Raw genomic sequence first — 22,087 nt, forward strand, 5'->3', positions numbered from 1 at the left:
CTGAACGTTTTTGAAACTCGAGAGAGAGAGAGAGAGAGTTCGGTAGGTGAAAGTGTTAATTATATCGAAATATAAATTTTGTGGGGAATTATTTTTTTTACGTAAATAATAATTATATTAAAATTTAACTTTCGGGGTATTATATTATTGGGTTGATATAATAGCTTTGGCGACCTTTAAAGTCCTTTATAATAATAATAATAATAATAATAATAATAATAATAATAATAATAATAATAATAAAAATGATAATAATAATAATATAATAACCAATGACTATCATCGCTAAACATATCGTTAAAACTATCACTATGATAAGAGAGAGAGAGAGAGAATATAACGATTTCTCTCTCTCTCTCTCTCTCTCTCTCTCTCTCCTACGTAAACTCAAAAGATTACATGAACAAATAGCAATTTGCAAAGACAGATTGATCAAAATTTCTCTCTCTCTCTCTCTCTCTCTACCCATGTACGACACCATCTCGCTTTCGAAACTGACCATAAAAAGTGACACGCCTATACTGCAGGTATGGTATAGTAAACGATGGCTTTCGTTTTCAGTCGAAACCGGTCTGGACTTATCTTATTTTATTTTTTTTTAAACTTTCGATGACATTCCAGTCGGTATCTCTTTCTTGCTTGCGTATAGACGTGATTATACGCACGTGCGAGCGCGCGCTGGCTCATATATATATGTATATAGATATATATATATATATATTATATATAATATAATATATATATATATTAAACAATCAAATATTTGGAGTCTCTCTCTCTCTCGCCTGATGTAGAGAGAGAGAGTATTTATTAATCACTATATATATATATATATATATATATATATATATATATATATATATATATATATATATATATATAAGGCATTTTTCTGTTTCAGAAGAATAATAATAATAATAATAGTAATAATAGTAATAATATCTCTGTCAATTTAAATAATAATAATAATAATAATTAATAATAATAATAATATCTCTGCCAATTTAAATAATGATAATAATAAAAGAATATTAATATAATTATAATAAAAATAATGATATATCTCTACCAGTTTAAATAATAATAACAATAATAATAATAATATTTGTCAATTTGAATTCTACTACTAATAGTAATAAAATAACAGTAATAGCAATAATAAAAATAATAACAAAATAATATTAATATCTCAGCCAATTTAAAAAGAAAAAGAAAAAAAATTACAGAAAAATAAACAGAAACTAATAAAAATTATAATAATATCTCGGACCATTTAAAATAATACTACAATAATCATAATAATATTGTGTCATTTGAATTCTACTACTAATAGTAATCCAAATAACAATAATAGCCAATAATGATATACTAAATACAATATCTCAGCCAATTTAAAAAGAAAAAGAAAAAAAATACAGAAAATAGACAGAAACTAATAAAAATAATGAAATAATTATAATAATATCTCAGCCAATTCAAAAAAAATTTACAGAAAATAAACAGAAACTAATAAAAATTATAATGGCTAAGCCAATTTAAAAAGAAAAAAAAAATATGAAAATAAACATAAACTGGCAACTGCTGCTGCCTCCAAGCAAAAGGCCTTATAGCGGATATGACGCTTGAACGAGAGATGTCCTGTGGAGAGAGAGAGAGAGAGAGAGAGAGAGAGAGAGAATGTCTTCTCATAGTTCTGTTGGAGACTACAGTGTTGGAGAAGGCACTGCGGAGGTGGTGGAGGAGGAGGAGGAAGCAGCAGCAGCACCTCCAACAGTATAGGAATCGAAGCCGCGCGCGGCCATGATATTGTCAGTGCCGTTTGGGAAGCTGTTGAGTGTAGACGTTCGTTCGATCGCTCCTCTCTCCCGAATGCCGGGTCCTAGCCGTGTCCTACGGGAATCCTTTTTCCGTTTTCGACGGGACTAGACGACGTCCACCCACTGGGATGCGGGAGTCCTACGGCAAGATCTAGCCCTGGAAAAGGAGAGGTAGTATTGATAATTCCTTCAGTGGGACTCTTTACTAGTGTCGTGGCTAAAGCCACGGATCGGATGTATGGGGAAGGATTTTAATGATTTCTTTTTAAGGGGTTGGGTCATATTTTGCGTATTTTGATTTGTGGCTCAGTTGCTCCTTTACCCACTGGAGAAAAGAGTCCTTCATTTATTCCACTGAGAAAACGTGGAGAAAGTGGTTTTACAGAAACATACCAGGAAATCGTGACTAATGAATGAGACCAAATTTTAATTATTTTTGGGGGGCCATATTTTGGGCAGTTCGTGGGGCAATTTTTGACCCAGTTACACCTTTACCCACTGGAGAAAAGAGTCCTTCATTCATTCCACTGAGAAAACGTGGAGAAAGTGCATTGATGTTTGTGAAATTGTTTTTTTTTTTTTTTTTTTTTACAGAAACATACCAGCAAATTGTCACTAGTGTATTAGGCCAGATTTAAAATATTTTGTTGTCATATTTTGGACAGTTCGTGGGCCAGTTTTGACTCAGTTGCACCTTTATTTACTGGATTCACTGAAGAAAAGAGTCTTTTATTCATTCTACTAAGAAAACGTGGAGAAAGTGGTTGGTGTTTGTGAATATATATATTTTTTCGATTTTTTTACAGAAACATACCATGAAATTATGACTAATGTAGGGGGCCTTCTTTTGATTATTTTTTTGTGGCCATATTTTGGACAGTTCGTGGGTATATTTTTGACTGTGTTGCACCTTCATTCACTGGAGAAAAGAATCCTGTATTCATTCCACGGAGGAAAAGTGGAGAAAGTGGTTGACTGTAATATAGATATTTATTTTTTTCATTTTTTTTTCTACACAAACATACCGGCAACATGTGACTGAACAAGAACAGAGGAAGCCATACGAGAGAGAACCGGTCTCTCTCTTCGCTTATTCTCTTCGTTTATCTCCGCATATTTATCACAATTCCTTCATCCACGAATGTAAAAACAAAAGAATAACAAATAAATATAATAGCAATCAACAACACACAAGAAATGCTACAGTCCTACTTGGCAATCTGTAATCTACTGGATTGTGAGGAATAGGCCTTAAGAGTAGTGGCTATTAGGCCTAATGATATTGATTTTCAGAGGTTAGGCAACACTGTTGAATAATGCTACGTCTGCAATACTCTGAATAGGCCTATATACCCTTGACCATAAGTCAAGCGAAGAGATTTATTGGTAAAATTTAAATATACTACGATTTAATTTGAATAAATTACACTTATTTTTTTAAAAAGTGGTTATGGCATTTGCAATATTGCTTAGATATAAACTGGGAGTTGGTTAATATTACTTTACAAAAAAGATTGCTTAGGACAACAAGTTAGACTGTAAATGTGGTATTATCCATAGGCCTAAACAGTTGATTTTTTTCACTGAGATACTAATTGAGAAGGAATTCATAACAAAACCAAATTTAGGCGTAAATCTACAATCTACAACCGTTTAAAATTAAATGCTGGATTGCGTATGAGACTGAATCAATCAATTTTTAAAAGGTATTTAACATCGTTTATCCTAAATACTGGAATGGTTAGTGATAGGCCTAGTCTAAGATCTAACTTTATATAAGTAACTTAGTTTGATTTCTGGGTTACAGACGCAACTGGCTTCGACTGAACTTATAAAATAAGTGGCTATTGCAACTCATGGTTAGAAGTTTGGGTTGGTTTAAAGGTTAAAGGATTAGTTACAGGGTTACAGACCTACAGTTATCGATGCAGTGAAGTTAAAAGGACGGAGTTTCATTGTTGCTAAGTTAACACAAAGGATCAGGAATGTCTGTAAAGTGGGTTAAAATGTAACTAGTACTAACATCTTGTATACGCCACGTAGCTAAACTAAAGATACTTAAGGGCTACTTAACAATCCTCTGTTTGGTCTGAGCGAGACCAGATGTACACACGTGGCTACTTATGCTCACTTTACCACTTAAGGGGGGCCGGGGGGTGGGTGGGGGTAACGTTTTTGGGCTTTGGCACGTGTTGGCTTAGACCGATCAGCCGAGAAGCGTTGTACACGAACCACTAAGTCTAATTTTGTTCAGTTTTTTTAAGGAGAGAGAGAGAGAGATAAGACAAACTAGAGCTGATACATCGACGTCCCCTCCTTCCCCTACCCCAGGGGACGGTTGAATAGGGGAAGGGGAATGGGGGGGAATGAACTTCCCCATCCCCTCAACCCGAATTTATCAACGGCCGCATCCGTTCAGAGCCTAACTGGTCCATATAACCGTCGGTATTAATGGTATATATTGATCGCTCTAGAGAGAACAGGCAGTGAATCCGGAGATATGTGGATAGTGTGGAAGATTCTCTCTCTCTCGCTCGCTCTCTCTCTCTCTCTCTCTCTCTCTCTCTCTCTCTCTCTCTCTCTCTCTCTGGGTCTAATTGACTAATTATATCTCTCTTTCAGTTTAATTCTCTCTCTCTTCTCTCTCTCTCTCTCAGAATCTAGTAATTCTCTGTCTCTCTCTCTTCCACACAGTCTAATTCTCTCTCTCTCGCTCTCTCTCTCTCTCAGAATCTAGTAATTCTCTCTCTCTCTCTCTCTCTCTCTCTCTCTCTCTTCTCTCTCTCTCTCTCTGAGTCTAATTGACTAATTCACTTTCTCTTTCACACAATTAAATTCTCTCTCTCTCTCTCTCTCTCTCTCTCTCTCTCTCTCTCTCTCTCTCTCTCTCTGGTACTAATTCGGGCCAAGACAAAAATAAAATAAATAAATACATAAACAAATTAATATTAAAAACAAGAGCCTGTAGAGAGAGAGAGAGAGAGAGAGAGAATGAAAAAATGAAAGGAAAATGAATACTAAGGGAATAAATGGAAATGAAACAACAAATATATTAAAATTGGTTTAACTAAAACTATATTAAAATTGTTTTAACTAAAACCTATATTAAAATTGTTTTAACTAAAACCTATATTAAAATTGGCTTAACTAAAACCTATATTAAAATTGTCTTAACTAAAACCTATATTAAAATTGGTTTAACTTAAACCTTATTAAAATAGGTTTAACTAAAACGTAAATTGAAACTGGCTTAACTAAAACCTATATTAAAATTGGTTTAACTAAAACCTATTCAGTTTAGCCCATTCAGTTAAAACCTGAAAAAACCAAATGAATAAATAATGATAATTATTAAAGTGTTTTTTGGTCAAATAAACCCACTAAAACCAAGAGTTATCAAACCGCTTCAACCGCCAATAAACCATTAAATACGCCGAGCATAAACCACGACAAAACGAGGCAATAGAACGGAATTAAACCAATGAGATGAGGATATAAGTTGAACGAATAATCTCTCTCTCTCTCTCTCTTTCTCTCTCTCTCTCTCTTTAATGCCAGGCTGCTTTCCCTTTCAAATATGCCCTCATCATTGTACAAAGGGAACTTTCTAATTTCCGCAACCTATTTGCCTGTAATCAACAAACATTCTCTCTCTCTCTCTCTCTCTCTCTCTCTCTCTTCTCTCTCTCTCTCTCTCAATTTGGTCTAAATACAGGGGGGGTCCCCCTTAAAAGACTGAATAGGGGGACTGAATGTCCCCACCCCTTGTGAGATTGGAACCTTTTGCCACAACTATACATATTTTTAAACATCTTAATTCAGGATGTAATCTCTTATCATATACTAAAGGGCAGTACCTCTGGCAAAACTCTGTGGCCCTATTTATTATCTATCCATTAAAACATTAGTCTGACATGGCATGTTTCCAGACCTTTGTATACAAGTAAGTGGAACACAGACTCCTTTGTCTGATCCTCTGGACAATTTTGAAGTCCAGAACTTCAAAAGTTATTTCCCAAGTTTAGCCATTATAATCATTCCTTGATATTTTCCTTATATAAAGTTTCCAGGGAATTAAGACCTTTAACCCATGGATCTGCAAGTGAATTAATGTTCTTTGTCTAAGATTCTGAACAGTTTGTGAAGTCCAGACATTTAGTGATTCTCCAAGTTCAGCCAATATAATAATTCCTGGATATTTTCCTTGTATAAAGTTTCCAGGGAATTAAGACCTTCAAACCAGGATTCTGCAGGTGAAGTGATCTGTGAAATCCTGGTCCACATCCTGGAATAACCACTTGTTTCCCAAAATGTTTTGAGTAATCTGCAGTTATGTCTGAAACTGGTTGCACAGATGGTATGTGACGTTCCTGTATAGAGCTGTATAGGTTATCTATCATTTCTCAATTTTTAAACCTGTTTGAAACGCGTACCAACATATCAATCAAGTTTTTTTTAAGCCTCAGTTAGGTCCAGTGAATTCATGAATTCACCACAGCTCATGGTATGAGTGTAAAATTCACCTGAACGGCAACATCGAATGGCTGTCTCAGTCCCTCTGCTAAACCAACGACCATCACGTATAACGGTCGCGTTGATTTTTTCATCGCGTAATGTTTCACGTTATACGTCCTTCGTGAACATATTAAGTAACCTTCCATACACCCTCTCCTTTCATCTGAATCCTGAAAGCCTTCTCCATTACACCCATTCATATGCAAATGTGTCTATATTTGACAAATCATCTTCCGCTCCCTTGAAAGTCTCTCCGACCGCACTTAATCTTACGTGATGCTTCAGACGTGGCACTGAATGGCATCTCTGAATGAAACGGATGTAAAAAAGTGGTTCGTTTCAATGCCTCGAGGACTGGTTACAGCTTTTTTCTTTTATCTTTGTCTGATGCTAGCTGGATCATGCAGTCTAAATATGGACCAAGGTTCTATTAACTCACAGTATTTATAGTAGCATCATTGATAGAGGCTAATGATCTTGTGTGTAAAGTTCTTTAGAAGTGGGTCCATCATTTTGGGGGGATTTAAGACCCATCCTTCTGTAATCCCCCAATTCATCTGATCATCTGTTCCATCCTGACTATATAAAAGCATTATGTTGCCAACCCTTACAGGCCTATATGAAGAAAATCTAATACTTTGGACTTATTGCACGAATAAGTATCTGATGATCAATAACTCTCATTGCAGGTAGAGTGAAAAAAGCTATAAACTTGTAAAATATGTGTGACTGTTTAGCTGGGAAGGGCTACTTGAAGTTGTCAATCCCATAGACCTATATAAACAAAGGTTAAGTTAGGTTAGGCTATATACACGACACCGAGAAATTATCAACAATATATCAATTACTCTCATTACAGGTAGTGGGAAGAGCAACTAGCAACTCTCATAATAATTGTGGCTGTAGCTGTGATTGACGTCTGACACAGGAAAAGAAGGACTGAGTAGAAGCGGAAGAGATAAAAGAATAAGTGTCTGGAACGATGCTGGAATGGGACATGATCTACTTCGAGCGGCCGCGCACAGTCGTTGGCCTCATCATAGGAGTGGGCTTCCTCCTCTACTATTTCGTGGAAGTTGCCAAGGTAAGGGAACCATTACTAACTCAATAATGACGATAGTGATAATGATATTATTATTCAGAAGATGAGGAACAACCCTTATTCATATGGAACAAGCCCCACCCCAGAGGGGGGCGCCACTAACTTGTAATTCAAGCTTCCAAAGAATGCGGTGCTCACTAGGAAGTATAAGAGGAGGTCGAGGGAAATGCAGAAAGAAGAGATCTCGCTTATTGAAAAGAAACAATAAAAGAATAAATAGATAGAAACATAATAATTAAGATAAATCACGTTACGGAAAACTTAAACCATAGAGAACTGTAAAAACAAAACTAGATAGATGCAGTCGTTAAGTCCCGATGCATAAGGTCGGTTGTAGCTCACAGATAAGCCCTCACAGATCATGGCATTTAAGAACGACAACATAGAAAAGGGCGTGGCACTCAGGTACCATACTGACACTGTACCAAAGGGCAAGAACCTGTATAGTATACCTTACGGGAGAGGAATTGTTTCCTAGTGACCTTTCTAATAAGGGGTAAAAAAATTTTAAAACACACAAAAAGGCGTGGCACTCCCATGGCATTCAGGTGCCATACTGATACTATGCCAAAGGGCCAGAACTCATATATCACCCGCTCTGCGTCGAGAGAAAAAATCTCCCCCAGACACAAATTTCCTAAAACCACCTTTGTCGCTTACCTGTTGGGAAGCCCCATGTAGACTGGCACTGAATGGCTTCATAATCTAGGTCACAAAGTGTGTACACACACCTTTTGATTCGGGTGCAAAATGGGGAGGACACAAAACGAGGCTACGCTCTCAATGTTTTCGTGAAGGGGATTTGCACGGAGCGCTACGCGTGGAATTCGAAGAAAATTCGATCTATGATTCGTTTCGTGATTAGCAACAAATCATTCGATTTTGGGATATTGGGACTGCATTATCAAGGAGGACCGGCCCTGTTTGGAAGGTGGGTCGCTCAGCCTTGGCAGAGGTTTGGGGTCGCCGAGCGGTTTTGGTGGCATTAATGTTATTTTATGATTGTCATGTCATTCTTGTCTTGGTTATTGAAGGAAGGATATATTATTATTATTATTATTATTATTATTATTTTGGCCATTTCTACACCTAATGCTTGAATAGAAAAACAACCTACTGTGGACCCCTGAACACGGATCTATTCTATTGAAGAAAATAGTAATAAAAAAAAAAAAAATCTCTAAATATACTTGACCAACTCAGACACGAGGTCATCTCTCTTCTTTTTTCCAACCTGCTCAACTGCTTGATAGAAGCGCTTGCATTGCATGCGCATGCATGCTTGTATGCATGCATGTACGCGCTCGCGTACTTGCTTGTCTATCATGCGCTCCAAGCACGCGCGAGAAATTGGAGGATGTTTATTGTTGGTTATGAATGAGATGGGGTATTATTATTATTATTATTATTATTATTGTTTAGGTATGTTTTTTGAATGTCTGAGATGAGGGTGAGATCTCTCTCTCTCTCTCTCTCTCTCTCTCTCTCTCTCTCTCTCTCTCTCTCTCTCTCACTACTGTTTCATCTAACTTTAATAGAAGCCAGAGAGAGAGAGAGAGAGAGAGTCCTTAGCAAGTGCTAGGACTTCCTTCCTTCAGGAGAGACCACAGTTCTGTCGCTGATAAGGACACTTCCTCTCTCTCTCTCTCTCTCTCTCTCTCTCTCTCTCTCTCTCTCTCTCTCTCTCTCTCTCTCTCTCTCTCTCTCTCTCTCTCTACACAAACTTACAAAAATACATCAAGCATATGCCCTATAGACGTGATACATAATTAAAAATGTAAATATTATTCCCCCCAAAAGAGATCTGAGAATGTCCGAGTCAAGTCGATCACAGTTACACTGAATACTCCGTCTGCAACTTTTTATACATTCACTACTCATCCACGAACATGAGTCGGCTGTTATTCAAAGTGAATAAACGACGAATGACGCTGAGAGAACAACAACGTGATTGTGCTGCAGTCAGGACCTGTGCTTGCAATCTTCTCAGTCGAGTTGCAAATATCTTTCCTTATCTGTCACACGAAACTTGTATCTCCTGGACCACTGAACACACACACACACACACATCACTTATTCAATAAATCAATGTCCCATAGCGTGTGAGGTTTCGTCGCTCGCACGGATATGTCGATTCGAATAGGAGCAGCCTCGTACCCTCATCTAGCCCAGGGCTGAATCGAAAGGGAGCTTTGGAAATGTAGAATAATATTATACTTGTAAATATTGAAAGCAGAGCTCGCAGCAAGATCTCCTCCAACAATGTAGTTCTGACTAACATGGACAGGAGAGAGAGAGAGAGAGAGAGAGAGAGAGAGAGAGAGAGAGAGAGAGAGAGAGAGATTTTCACTACCTTGGAGAGAATGTCTAGACACCCCCAAAATCTATATAAAACCAAAATTCATCTTTCTTACACAATTACCTGTACATACAAGGCATGTTTACCTCGAGAAACATACAGACAGGTAAACATACCTCCCACTACACAAACAGCCAAACACGCACAGACAGACACACCCCCGCCACACACACAATTAAACCCCTCTGAACAAAATCCTAAGTTTCATGTTGACAATCTCCACTCAAGAGAACCCACCACTACATTAATGATGGCCAGGTATCGAGCGGTGAGCCGTTCACACCTGTAGGGCAGAGATGTTTTCAGGGACCTACAGACTTTCCACAGTTTTGGGAGTAACTGGGAATCGTTTGAACAATTGGGAATGTGGGAATTTTGGGGAAGAATTGTGGGTTATCTGGAATCGTAAATTTTGAGGGGAAAATCAACCTAATAATTGGTTAAATTCAATTGGTTTTTACCTTATGTGTTGAAATAATAATAATAATAATAATAATAATAATAATATTAATAATAATAATTTAGGCTAAATTTGTATGCATTTGATTATATAATTAAAAAATGGTTAAGTCTGAAGAAAGAACTTTGAAACCAGTGAAGAAATGCACCAACATTTTGACAACATTTAAAAAAATATATACGCACTATATTCATACACACACACACACACACACACACACACTTGAGCTTCCTAGCAACAAAAAATACAGGAGAATATAAGTCGTATAGAAGATTTTGATCACGCTTCCAGACATGCAACAGTGGGGGTGAATAATGCTTGCTTGCTTGCTTGCATGCACGCACGAGAGTATCAAGACCTCTGACCCATACGTGAGGAAAGTCAAAGTAGATATATATCGTATATATCGTTACAGTCCACATATAACCAATGACAAAACCGAGTTCGATCCCACAGGGAAGAAGTTACAACAAACGGACAGACCTGATGTCCCCAGATTGACCCAAATGCCGAATGAAGTACCTGGTGGTCAATCGACTGTGGTGGCTCCCAGCCACGGTGGGGACTAGAGAAAGTGAAGTACCTGGTGTTCAATCGACTGTGGTGGCTCCCAGCCACGGTGGAGACTAGAGAAAGTGAAGTACCTGGTGTTCAATCGACTGTGGTGGCTCCCAGCCACGGTGGAGACTAGAGAAAGTGAAGTACCTGGTGTTCAATCGACTGTGGTGGCTCCCAGCCACGGTGGAGACTAGAGAAAGTGAAGTACCTGGTGTTCAATCGACTGTGGTGGCTCCCAGCCACGGTGGTGACAAAAGAAAGTGAAGTACCTGGTGTTCAATCGACTGTGGTGGCTCCCAGCCACGGTGGAGACTAGAGAAAGTGAAGTACCTGGTGTTCAATCGACTGTGGTGGCTTCCAGCCACGGTGGAGACTAGAGAAAGTGAAGTACCTGGTGTTCAATCGACTGTGGTGGCTCCAAGCCAAGGTGGGGACTAGAGAAAGTGAAGGAAAGAGAGGACTAGTTAGAAAGTACAAAGGGAAAACGGTAGCTGGTCTAGACAACTGATCAATGAGTTAGCAAAAGAAGATATAATGAAAATGATGAAAAAACCATAAGAACAATGACAAGGACAGCTACAACAATGACGGAGAGTCACAGATTATCACCGAAGACGAAGGCCTCACGCACGACGTCATATAACGGTACCGTGACGTCATAGAAGGACATTGCGACGTCATACGTTGATTGCAAAGCTGCTCTACTAGTTTGTCTGCTTTCGGTAACATCAAGAATTCGCTCGTTTCCATTCGTTACGAAAGCGAAAAACGAAAAATAATGACATGAAAATAGGGGGAAAGGATTAAAGAAATGAAATGCGACAAAAGACGCTTAAGAAAATAGTTAGAAATATGAAATAAAAGGAATTAAAACAGATGAAAGGAATCTATCTCGGGAACTGACCGAGCCAGATGCAAAGCTTTCGAGCCGAGGAGAGAGCAGAGTAGAGAGAGAGAGAGAGAGAGAGAGAGAGAGGAGAAGGGCAGGTTGCGTAATTATGCAGTATTTTCCTTCCCCCCTCCCCACACCACCCCCCCTCCCCCCCCAACCAACCCCACCCCGTGCCCCAGAACTCCTATCTCTCCCAAAGGCCTAACTCAATTGACTGAACCGAAATCGTACATTATTGGGAACGCATCAACATACATTCTTAACTACGATTTTGTATCGACTGCAAGAGAGAGAGAGAGAGAGAGAGAGAGAGAGAGAGAGAGAGAGAGCAAATCCTAGCTGTTAGGAGCTGCAGTACAGAAATTGCACCAAAACTGAAGGACACCACCAGACGGCTCCCCCCCTCTTAAATGATTACTAAGTGGCCCTTGGGGGAGGGGGGAACAGTCCCCCCCCCACTAGTCCTTCAGCTGAGCGAAGCAGGTGTCCCTGGTCTTAGGAAATGCCTTTAGGAGAGAGATAGCGAGAGAGAGAGAGAGAGAGAGAGAGAGAGGTGCGTTGGAGTTTAGTCCGGAAAGGCATACGACGTAGATAAGGAATTCTGTCCTTCATTTGCATTACAGAGAGAGAGAGAGAGTTTGTTGTCTGACCGGGAAAGCACGGACGAATAAGATAAAAACAATTCTTTAGTTTTGAACATTACAGTGCACGTACTTACGTACCACACAGAAAGAAACCGAAACATAGAGAGAGAGAGAGAGAGAGAGAGAGAGAGAGAGAGAGAGAGAGAGAGAGAGATTGCACATTACTGCAAACTGACAAGTCCCTAGACTGGAGTCCTAGGGAACGCCCAAACTGTAAATCTTCAAATTCGTCACTTACAACCAAGGATATTATTGAGTCCTATTAGCTGAGGAATTCCTGTGGGTCAATACCCCAGTGGACATTCACATTTATACCCTTAGAGTGGAGAGAGAGAGAGAGAGAGAGAGAGAGAGAGCTACATACCAGTACACCAGCTGCAAAAGACAATGAAACAAGCAAGCCACATCTCTTAAACCAGAATTTAGACCATCTGGGACGCAATTTCAGTGACTGATCTTCTCAATTCACATCAGATCTTCTTTATGATAAAATTGCTAGCCACACATGCCATTTCCCAACACTCTGTTGCAAACCTAACCCATTGTACAACCTATCAGGTTCACAATCACCATGTTTTCCCTTTCCAAAAACCTCTCATAGCTTTCAATTTCAGCTGCTGAACTCCTCAATTCACAGCAGATCCTCTCTAGGATAAAATTGCTAGCCACACATGCCCTTGTTGCAAACCTAACCCATTCTACAACCTATCAGGTTCACAATCATTCACAATCACTGCATTTTCCATTTCCAGAAACCTCTCCTGGCTTGCAGACAAGGCGCCTGGAATGACTTTCTGGAGTCCCACCTCAGCATCCTGGAAGAGAAGTACTGGCCGACGCCCTGGTGCTATGAGTCCAGGTGTCAGACGATTTTGGCGTCACTTTTCAGGTTCAGGTTGCCTGATCTGAAGTACAGGAGGTAAGTGATTGCTCTTGGTCCTATGATTGGGTACAGGACAAGGCTATGAAATAGCTTCTTAAGTATATTTATTTGAAAAGTGAGTATGCGTAAGTACTTCAAGGTAAGTGTCTTTCTCCCTCTTACTCTGTCTCTATCAACCTTTGGTCCTCCTGGTACTGGTCTCACCTCACAACTGAGGAACCTTTGTTTGATCCCAGGCGAGAAAAGGAATTGTATTGGTGCGTTTGTTTGTTGGTCATAGTCAAATGAACAGTATTCAGCATCATTATTCATAGAATAGAAAATGCAATACATATATATGTATATAATTAGTACAAGTTTGAATCAGGAGACGACGGATCGCACGCTTACTCCTAAACCACCTAAAAATGGATTAACATTTCATGTACTACATAAGCAAGAAAATCCTGCCAAATCCTATTACTCCAACCACTGAATATCCTACAGAGAAGTCCTCCAGCTCAAGGATGGAGGCCAAGCCTGCCTGGACTGGCTGGATGGAGACGACACGGACGAGAAAAGCCCCATCGTCCTCATCCTGCCCGGCTTGACGGGATGCTCCCAGAGCGAGTACGTCAAGGGGCTCATCCTCAGCATCCAGGGCATCGGCATCAGATGCGTCGTCCTCAACAACAGGGGGACGGGCGGGATGCCCCTCACGGTGAGTCTCGAGTCTTTTCGTCACGTTGACGGTTATACCCAAGAGCCTAGTAGGCCTTGGTATGACCAAAGTTCCTGGTGCACTTTCATGCTGTCTTGTTGTCCCTTAGTCCTGGCCATCCCAGAGATCTGCCCACGAGAGGCTTTGCTCTACCAGTCTCCGAGCCCTGGGTACCACGGGGTCCTGCCTGCCAGTTGGACTATCCACCGAGGCCTGGGCAACCTCAAAAATTCCATGAATGTAGTATGAGCCAAGGGCCACTTCTAAAATCATTAACTCTCAGGCTATCCACCGAAATCTGGACAACCACCCAAAATTCCATTGATGTAGTATGAGCCAAGGGCCACTCATAAAATCATTAACTCTCAGACAGACTGAAAACTTCGATCAAGTGTCAAATTATCTTCTAATGACAAGTCCAAGCAATTATCCTGTTTCCACCTCCAGATTCATATCTATTCTACTTCAGGAGGTAACTCTACATTTTTACAAGAGGGAGGGTTGAGGTTGTAGGGACCAGGACAAGAATAGTAAACATATAATGTGAGCTTTTGGGATTTCAATCATTTCGTATTTCTCGGTTACAACTTTTTGCATCTGCATCTCCTCCCAGACCACGAGAACATACTGCGCAGCCAACAGCGATGACCTGGAAGCTGCAATCACCCACCTCAACGCCACCAATCCTAAAATACCCATCATGGCAATTGGCATATCACTGGGAGGGTACGTATGAAGCCCTGGATGTTAATATGACCTGATATCATGTGGTAATCCCTTATGTTAACAGAATAGCTTCCAAGTGTAGTAAACAGAGAGAAAACCGGTCGATATTAAGATAAGATTGGTTAAGAAATTAGGAAGTACATAAATGCTCAAGCCCAAATTAACAGATGTTTAGATTCCAGTCAAGTCCTTAAACAAGTTTTTCAATGCTGTCATAGTTCTCTTCTCAATGTGAAATTACAGCATGATATTGCATTAAAAATTATGCCGGAAGTAAGTTTTATGAAATTTTCAACAAATTTGCATTTGACCAACATTAAGTATGGTATACAGTAAACTATCAAGATAAGGAACATTTTAGATAATGAGACTAACGTACCAGAATATCGATTTGGTAAAGTACGTAAGACTGCTAATCAGCACTATATAGAGTGATTTGTAAATAAACCTTGAGAGCCATTTACGACGTTTAAAAATTCAAGTTAGAGGTTTAGTCATCAACTCTTCTGTAATGGCACAAGCTTCTAAATGCTGACATAAACAGAAAGGACAGACGGATGTCTGCGATTAACTTTCCCTGTCTAACCTGCCTGAACTTACTAACTAGCTCTCAATTTCCGCAGCCTCATCATCGGCAACTACCTGACGACACGGATCGAGAAAGCGGCGCAGCAGCTGGTCTGCGCTGCCGTGCTCTCCGTCCCGTGGGACATGATCAAAGGACTCCGCAACATGGAGGCACCCGTTTGGAACCTGATGCTGAACCGGTACCTGGCGTACTGCATGTGTGATCTGGCTAACAGCCTCAGTTACAAGCTAGCTGGAAATCATGAGTGGGATCTGAATCAAGTTGTTAAGGTGAGGATTGTAGTAACTGGAAAAGTTCAGACACTCATGGATGACTGATCAATTTATGGTTACTGAGACTGGCGTCACAGCAACTCATGAAAGCATAAGGACTATGGGTCCTGCCTTGTAAAATACTGACCATTACTGGAATGCGCAACAATCGTCAGAAGTAAAGGACAAGCAGGAGTACGGTATACTGAGACTCAAAAAATAAATACTGAGGTGTGTGGCTCTCATGATTCAATATAACTCACTGTCATCTGTCAAGAACTCTATGGTTTGTTGTGTAATTTGGGAATGCTTGGTGTCTTTACAGAGCAGGAACATTAACCTAAGTCCAGAATCAGTGCAAGTGTATAAACTCACAAGGCAGAGCTTAGATTACCTGGTAGAATATATACATATAAGCAAACAGATATTCAGAAATGTTTCCTTTTTCTATCCCTAGCTTTGTAAATGGATATTTCAAGGTCATTTTACATGAATTTAATCTCACTCTTAACAATAATCTATCAGTCACTTCATATTCCTCTCGATTCCAGAGCCGCACCATCCGGGAATTCGATTCACGATTCACTGCCAAGCAGTTCGGATTCCGGGATGCTGAGGACTACTATACGTCATCCACGCTGCACGACAAGATTCACACAATACGCGTTCCACTCCTGTGTCTCAACGCTGCAGACGACCCATTTCAGCCTTTGCACGGTGAGAGACAATTAGATTTAGTGCAGGAACTCTGAAATGTTTTCTTATTCATTCTTGTTACTGTCGTTATCATTGAAAGAAAAAGATCTTGAACGAATGCATACAAAGTAACTGGGCGTGCCCAAGTCTAACCTTTTCTGCTTCCGTTGCTCCTCCTCTCCTCAGATGGTGGACTGAATCTGTTCTTTCCTACCTTAGAGCTTTCCTCAGATGGTGGACTGAATCTGTTGTATCCTATCCTGTTGTCACCATCTTTCAATTTCCCACCTTCCATTCTGTCATTCTTCCAGTTTTCTATTCCCTACTGTCACCATCTTCCCACCTTCCTTTTCTGTATTCATAATCTTTTTATTTAAGCTCTTCTCTGCTTCCCCACTTTCCACTTTTGTATTCCTCAACCTTTCTCATTTCCAGCCGTAGTCTTTCAATAGTATTACTTTTATGTACTCAACATTTTTATATTTAAGCATTTCACCAACTTTCCAGTTTCCATTTCTGTGTCCCTCATCCTTCCGGTCTCCTCCCTTCCAGCAATCCCCATGGAAGCTGCCAGGAAATCCAGCCACGTGGCCATCATAGTGACCGCCCGGGGTGGCCATATCGGCTTCATGGAGGGACTCTTCCCCACATCCTCCTACTACAGCGACCGGCTCATCGGCCAGCTGGTCAGGGGAGTGTTCTCTAGCCTGGACGGGATGAAGCTCATCAAGAAAGAGGCGGACGAGCACGCCGGAAAGAGCGATTATGCCGCAAAGAGCAGCAAGTGTTGATGGCGGCACTGAAGCAATGTTTAGGACGTTGGCATCCCAGTCAGTAACGTTTTACGTGAATATACGAAGACAAAAAATTCCTGCAATTGTGTCTTGTGAAGTAGTAACAGCTAGGTTGGTGGCCCCAGGACTGATTCTACCTGCTGGCCTGATTTATGGGGACCTTTTAGGACGCTGCTAGCATTCTACCCGCAAACCTGATCAGGGTGAGGCTAGCCACTGCTGACACCTACAGGGCCTTTTGAGGAGGGCATGGTTAGCAATAACAGCACAAACTGGGTGTGGGTTAACCATAGAAATCCACAGGTCTCTTTTGGAAACTCATGACTTGGTGTACCTTGGGCCCAGTTCATGCAGTATTGCTAGTCATAGAGCCACCCAACGCCACAAGGAGAAACCTACAGAAATCAGACTATTTTCCTCTGTCTGTGTGCCCGTCAAAATACCTGTAGCATTTCAAATCACTTTTCTAGTCATTTGTTCTGGTTAGCCAATCTTAGCTGTACCATAAAGACTATTCTTCGCTACCTTAGGAGAGTTCCATCCCCTTAACGTAATCCATCGTCGAGTACTATTCAGTTTAAGCTGAACTTCCTGTAGTTTTATGATATAGATATTCAATAAGCAGTACCTTGCATCTACCTAGATAGCAGACCTGGAATAGCAACTTCAGAATTCTACCAGTTGACTAACTAAGAGCTGTATGTTTAAACAAACCTCCTAAGACGACTGAGGACTTGAGGCTCTCTGATCAAGCTAATGAAAACTTCAGTACATTCATGAAATATACTTCACAGGATACAATTGTGGTACCTTCCAGAAAAGAAGGCTTTTACGTCACACACTTCTGGGTGATCAATCCATTCATGATGATTTTTTTGACAGCGAATATTCTATTCAATACCACTTTTTAGACTTACAGGTTCTGTTTATAACTGTTCTTCACAATCAGGAGTTCCTCAATATTAGAATAGTGGTTAATCAACAATGTTCTAAGATAAATAATGTGACAGGATACACCACACTAGGTCTGAACAATCGGTGTCTTCAATATCCTGTGATTATGATGTCACAGTGACAAAGATTGCATGACTCAGTGTAAATTTTACAGTTTTCAACACATAGGACATCATGAAACTGTCATGACTTGGTTTCCCTGTTTTTATGACATCACAAAGTTGCTATTGTTACATACTTCAGCTGGGAAATGATTTCTTGTGAACAATCTCATTCCAAATATTGTTAAGATACTCATTCCATCTATTAAGACACTGACATCCTGGAAGCACTCATTCCTGATCAGAAAGACTCAATGAAGCTAGAGAACCAGTAGAGGAAACTAGTACATATGTTCAAAAACTTTCTCCACACATTTTTTTTTTGACAGGATGACCCAGTCTTAATCATTCCTCACTGTTTCATTTTCATTTAGAATGATCTGTTCCCTTAATAAGGCAAATTGGACTGATGGAGTGAACTTCTTCATGCTTTCCCTATCACCATCAGGTATAAATTTCCTCTTGTCTACAATACCCTAATAACTATTGCGAATCTTAAAATGTCCTGAGTCTACTTACATTATCTTTGGAGTATCGGATATCAAAATGGGGGTCTGTCTATTACCGTCCCATGTCCATTTTTAAATTGAGCTATTCAAAATTGTTCTCTGCTTCCAGTGTCACTTAGTAGTATTTACTTAAGGTGGTAGCATTTTTAAATGGCACCCATCAACTGGATTACTTTGCCAAAAAATCAAAATGGCTACCATCTGCTACCATTTTATCTGAATCTTTTGATCAAGAAATCCAAACTCTTTTCATATTTTGCTTATAAGAAATTCCTTCCTTACACTAATAAGAAGTCAAAATGGTGCCTGTGGACTAATTTATCGTAATAATCAAGTAAAATGGCCTCGCCTCCATTACTATTTAAGAATCAAAATGGCGGTTAGTTACTAGTTTAACCAAACAGGAAATCCAAAATGGCACCAATTCATTCACACTTCAATTTCATCTTTAAACGATGGACGTGAAACTTTTTTATTGACTGCATGTTCAAATGTATTGTTCTCATACAATATCTTGCACACTATACACCTACAGAAGCATGTCTCACATACGATATTTATCACAACATAATCAGCATAAACATGGACCTCCCTCTGATATAGGTGTTTAATGGGTTCAAATACTTTATGATGAGAGCAAAGCTTGTGCCAGAATATTTAGTAGTGACTGAGCGACTGGTTTGGGGTGAAAGTGGGTCTCAGAGGTTAGGTTAAGTTACGTAGCGATGTTTGTTTAATACCTTGATAGACTGAACTATAGACACTCCCCTACTTAAGAACTTCCAGATACGAACAATCGTAAATTAAAGTACTCTTTAATACACAGTACAGTACTGGTAGGTATTTTGTTTTAGTATGAAAAAGAAGGATAAATAATACTGTACGTATTGACTGCGCATGTCAAGTTGGACTTACAGCCGTTCGTAAGTAGAGGAGCATCCACATCTAATTACTTTACAGATGGGAAAGAGAAATGGGTTGTGATCAGAGAGCGGTGCATCTGGTAATACGCGCAGATGTAAGCGGTGATTGGTGATAGTATAGATACACTGCACAGACTGGTGAAAGATTTTGAGAGTTTGTCAGGGGGAGGAACTTAGGATTTACAGATGGGAAAGAGAAATGGGTTGTGACCAGAAAGCACTGCATCTGGTAGTATGCGCAGATGTAAGTGCTGATTGTTGATAGTGAAGACAAGCTGCTCAAACCAGTGAAAGATTTTGAGAGTTTGTCAGGGGGAGGAACTTAGACTTGAATGCTAGGAGTCTTTAGCTCAACATAGAGAAGATGATGTCCTGGCCTGAGGAATGAATAGCAATAATCACAAGTTAGCATAGTTAGGTTTCTTGTAGGACTATCATAGGCATGCAAATGCAGTCATTGCAAGAGTGAGGAGAGGATGTTGCAATAATCACAGACAAGACAAAATGTACAATCACTTACAGACAAGGAATAGTTTCTGATAACCGTAGGTGTAGGGATATTAAAGAATATGGGGTACAATCACTAGAAAAGTAGGAATGTCTGTAGTAATCATTCCAAGAATATAGATACCCATTGCAATCAGGAGTCACTTTTTAATCATTGCAATTTGCAACCACAGAAACAAACTAGTCACTGCAATATGTGTGAACCTCTGACAAACAATGCAAGACATGCAAATGCACATGAAGATACAGAAATAATAATTCAGATATCAGCCATTGGAAGACACAGGTATGAAACCTGCTATCAGTGCAGGATTAAGAATTGCATGAACGTTGCAAGACAACGGAACCACCTTGCACAATCAATAAGCTTCAATACTTTGCCCAGACACTTCCAGCAACCCCGTTGATGACCTGTGATCACCCTTCCTGTTGTAAGACTTCAAAAAAAGGTTGTTGAGTGTTGTGGTAAATAGTGGTGTTTCTCTTGGACAGCATAGGATATATAAGACAGTTAGCTTGGATGGTTCCCACTTTTTGTCTGCACCTCAGGAGTGTTTCATTGGACAACTGGACCTACTTCAGCCTTCATAACTTTGTATCACAATCACATCACAACCCATAACGCCTCCTCGCTCGAGGCTTTTATAACTCTGCATCACAATCACAATCCACAAACCTTTGACAATTAGAATCACAGCAAAACATGTTATCTGTAATCTGTAACAATGACATGGCATAATACAACTGTAATTTTTTATATTATATGTGTATATTTTGTGCATAACCTTTACACTACACATATTCACATCCTGTAATTGATCTGTAACCTTGATGGGATTTAAAAAAACCTGTATGTCATCTGTAACACTGTAATTAAAAGCAGAAAAAATTTCACTTTGCACATAGAAACTGCAAAAAAAATTTACACATTTCACAATTCATCAGTAACCTTCACAAGACAGCCAGTTTTTTTTTATTATATTTATTTGATGATGAAGATAATTTGATAAAAAATTTTCTTAATAATGGGAAATTGCAGATGAAATCATTTGATTTTAGCTGTTAATATGATATATGAAATCAAGTTTCTTGTTGAATGATAAAATGGTGATGAAAATCACCCTGATTTTTATCAATTAATTATAATATATAAAATTATTACGAAATATGAAAACAAGTTTCTTGTCGATGATAAAATGGTGATAAAAATCACCCTGAATTTATATCAATAAAACACAAAATACATAAAATACAAAATTATGACGAAATGTGAAACTCATTCTTGTCTTAAAATCCTAAGATAAAAACGAAGAAAAATATTTTAAAAATATTTTAAAATTATTTTTAAAATGTTTAAAAAATATTTTAGTTCTGAAATAAAACTAAAAGAAAAAAAACATCAGCTGGCCTTTCCAACATCCACAAACATCATCTCAACATCCAGAAATGTTAATAATGTCAGTTCTCAGACAATCAACTTGAATGTTGTATATAGTTGTTATATTTAAAAAAAAACGTTAAGAAAAAAATAAAACAAAACATTCCATCCAGTCCGCGTGACTTTGTTGAGACATAAAATGTTTAAATGTTTACAAATGTATGTATATACAGGACTTTTTTTTTTTTTAGTTTAGTTGTTATCAAAATAAAATGTATAGATGAATAAGTATTTTTTTTTTTAAGTGAATAGTGACCTATTCCACTCAGCCATGGATACAATGTACAGATGAATAAGTGTTTTTTGAAGTGAATACTGACTGACCTATTCCACTCGGCCATGGATAAAATGTAGAGATGAATATATAACTTTTTTTTAATGGAATAGTGACCTATTCCACTCAGCCATGGATAAACTGTATTGATGAATATGCAATGTTTTCATAAGTGAATAGTGACTTATTCCACTCAGCCATGGATGAAAAGTATAGATGAATAGGAGTGTTCCACTCTGCCATGGATAAGCGGTATTGATGAATATGCAGCCCATTTTAGTGAATAGTGAGTTATTCCACTCAGCCATGGATAAAACGTATAGATGAAGAAGTTGTGTTTTTTTAATTGAATAGTGACCTATTCCACTCATCCATGGATAAAAGGTATAGATGAA

At 39.0% G+C, this 22,087-nt stretch overlaps 1 protein-coding gene across 1 annotated transcript; it reads left to right on the plus strand.

Annotated features, from left to right (window-relative positions):
- The first annotated feature begins 1,719 nt into the window (after nt 1–1,719).
- LOC135204807 (phospholipase ABHD3-like) lies at nt 1,720–21,417 on the plus strand. Its single transcript, XM_064234992.1, has 8 exons — nt 1,720–1,988; nt 7,192–7,416; nt 13,100–13,266; nt 13,717–13,930; nt 14,544–14,656; nt 15,280–15,514; nt 16,048–16,213; nt 16,745–21,417. Exons 2-8 carry the CDS (start codon nt 7,315–7,317, stop codon nt 16,981–16,983), a joined length of 1,236 nt encoding a protein of 411 aa, XP_064091062.1. The 5' UTR covers nt 1,720–1,988; nt 7,192–7,314; the 3' UTR covers nt 16,984–21,417.
- The last annotated feature ends 670 nt before the right edge of the window (nt 21,418–22,087 follow it).

Source organism: Macrobrachium nipponense, chromosome 47 (genome assembly GCF_015104395.2).
Source record: "Macrobrachium nipponense isolate FS-2020 chromosome 47, ASM1510439v2, whole genome shotgun sequence".
Classification (NCBI taxonomy): Eukaryota; Metazoa; Arthropoda; class Malacostraca; order Decapoda; family Palaemonidae; genus Macrobrachium; species Macrobrachium nipponense.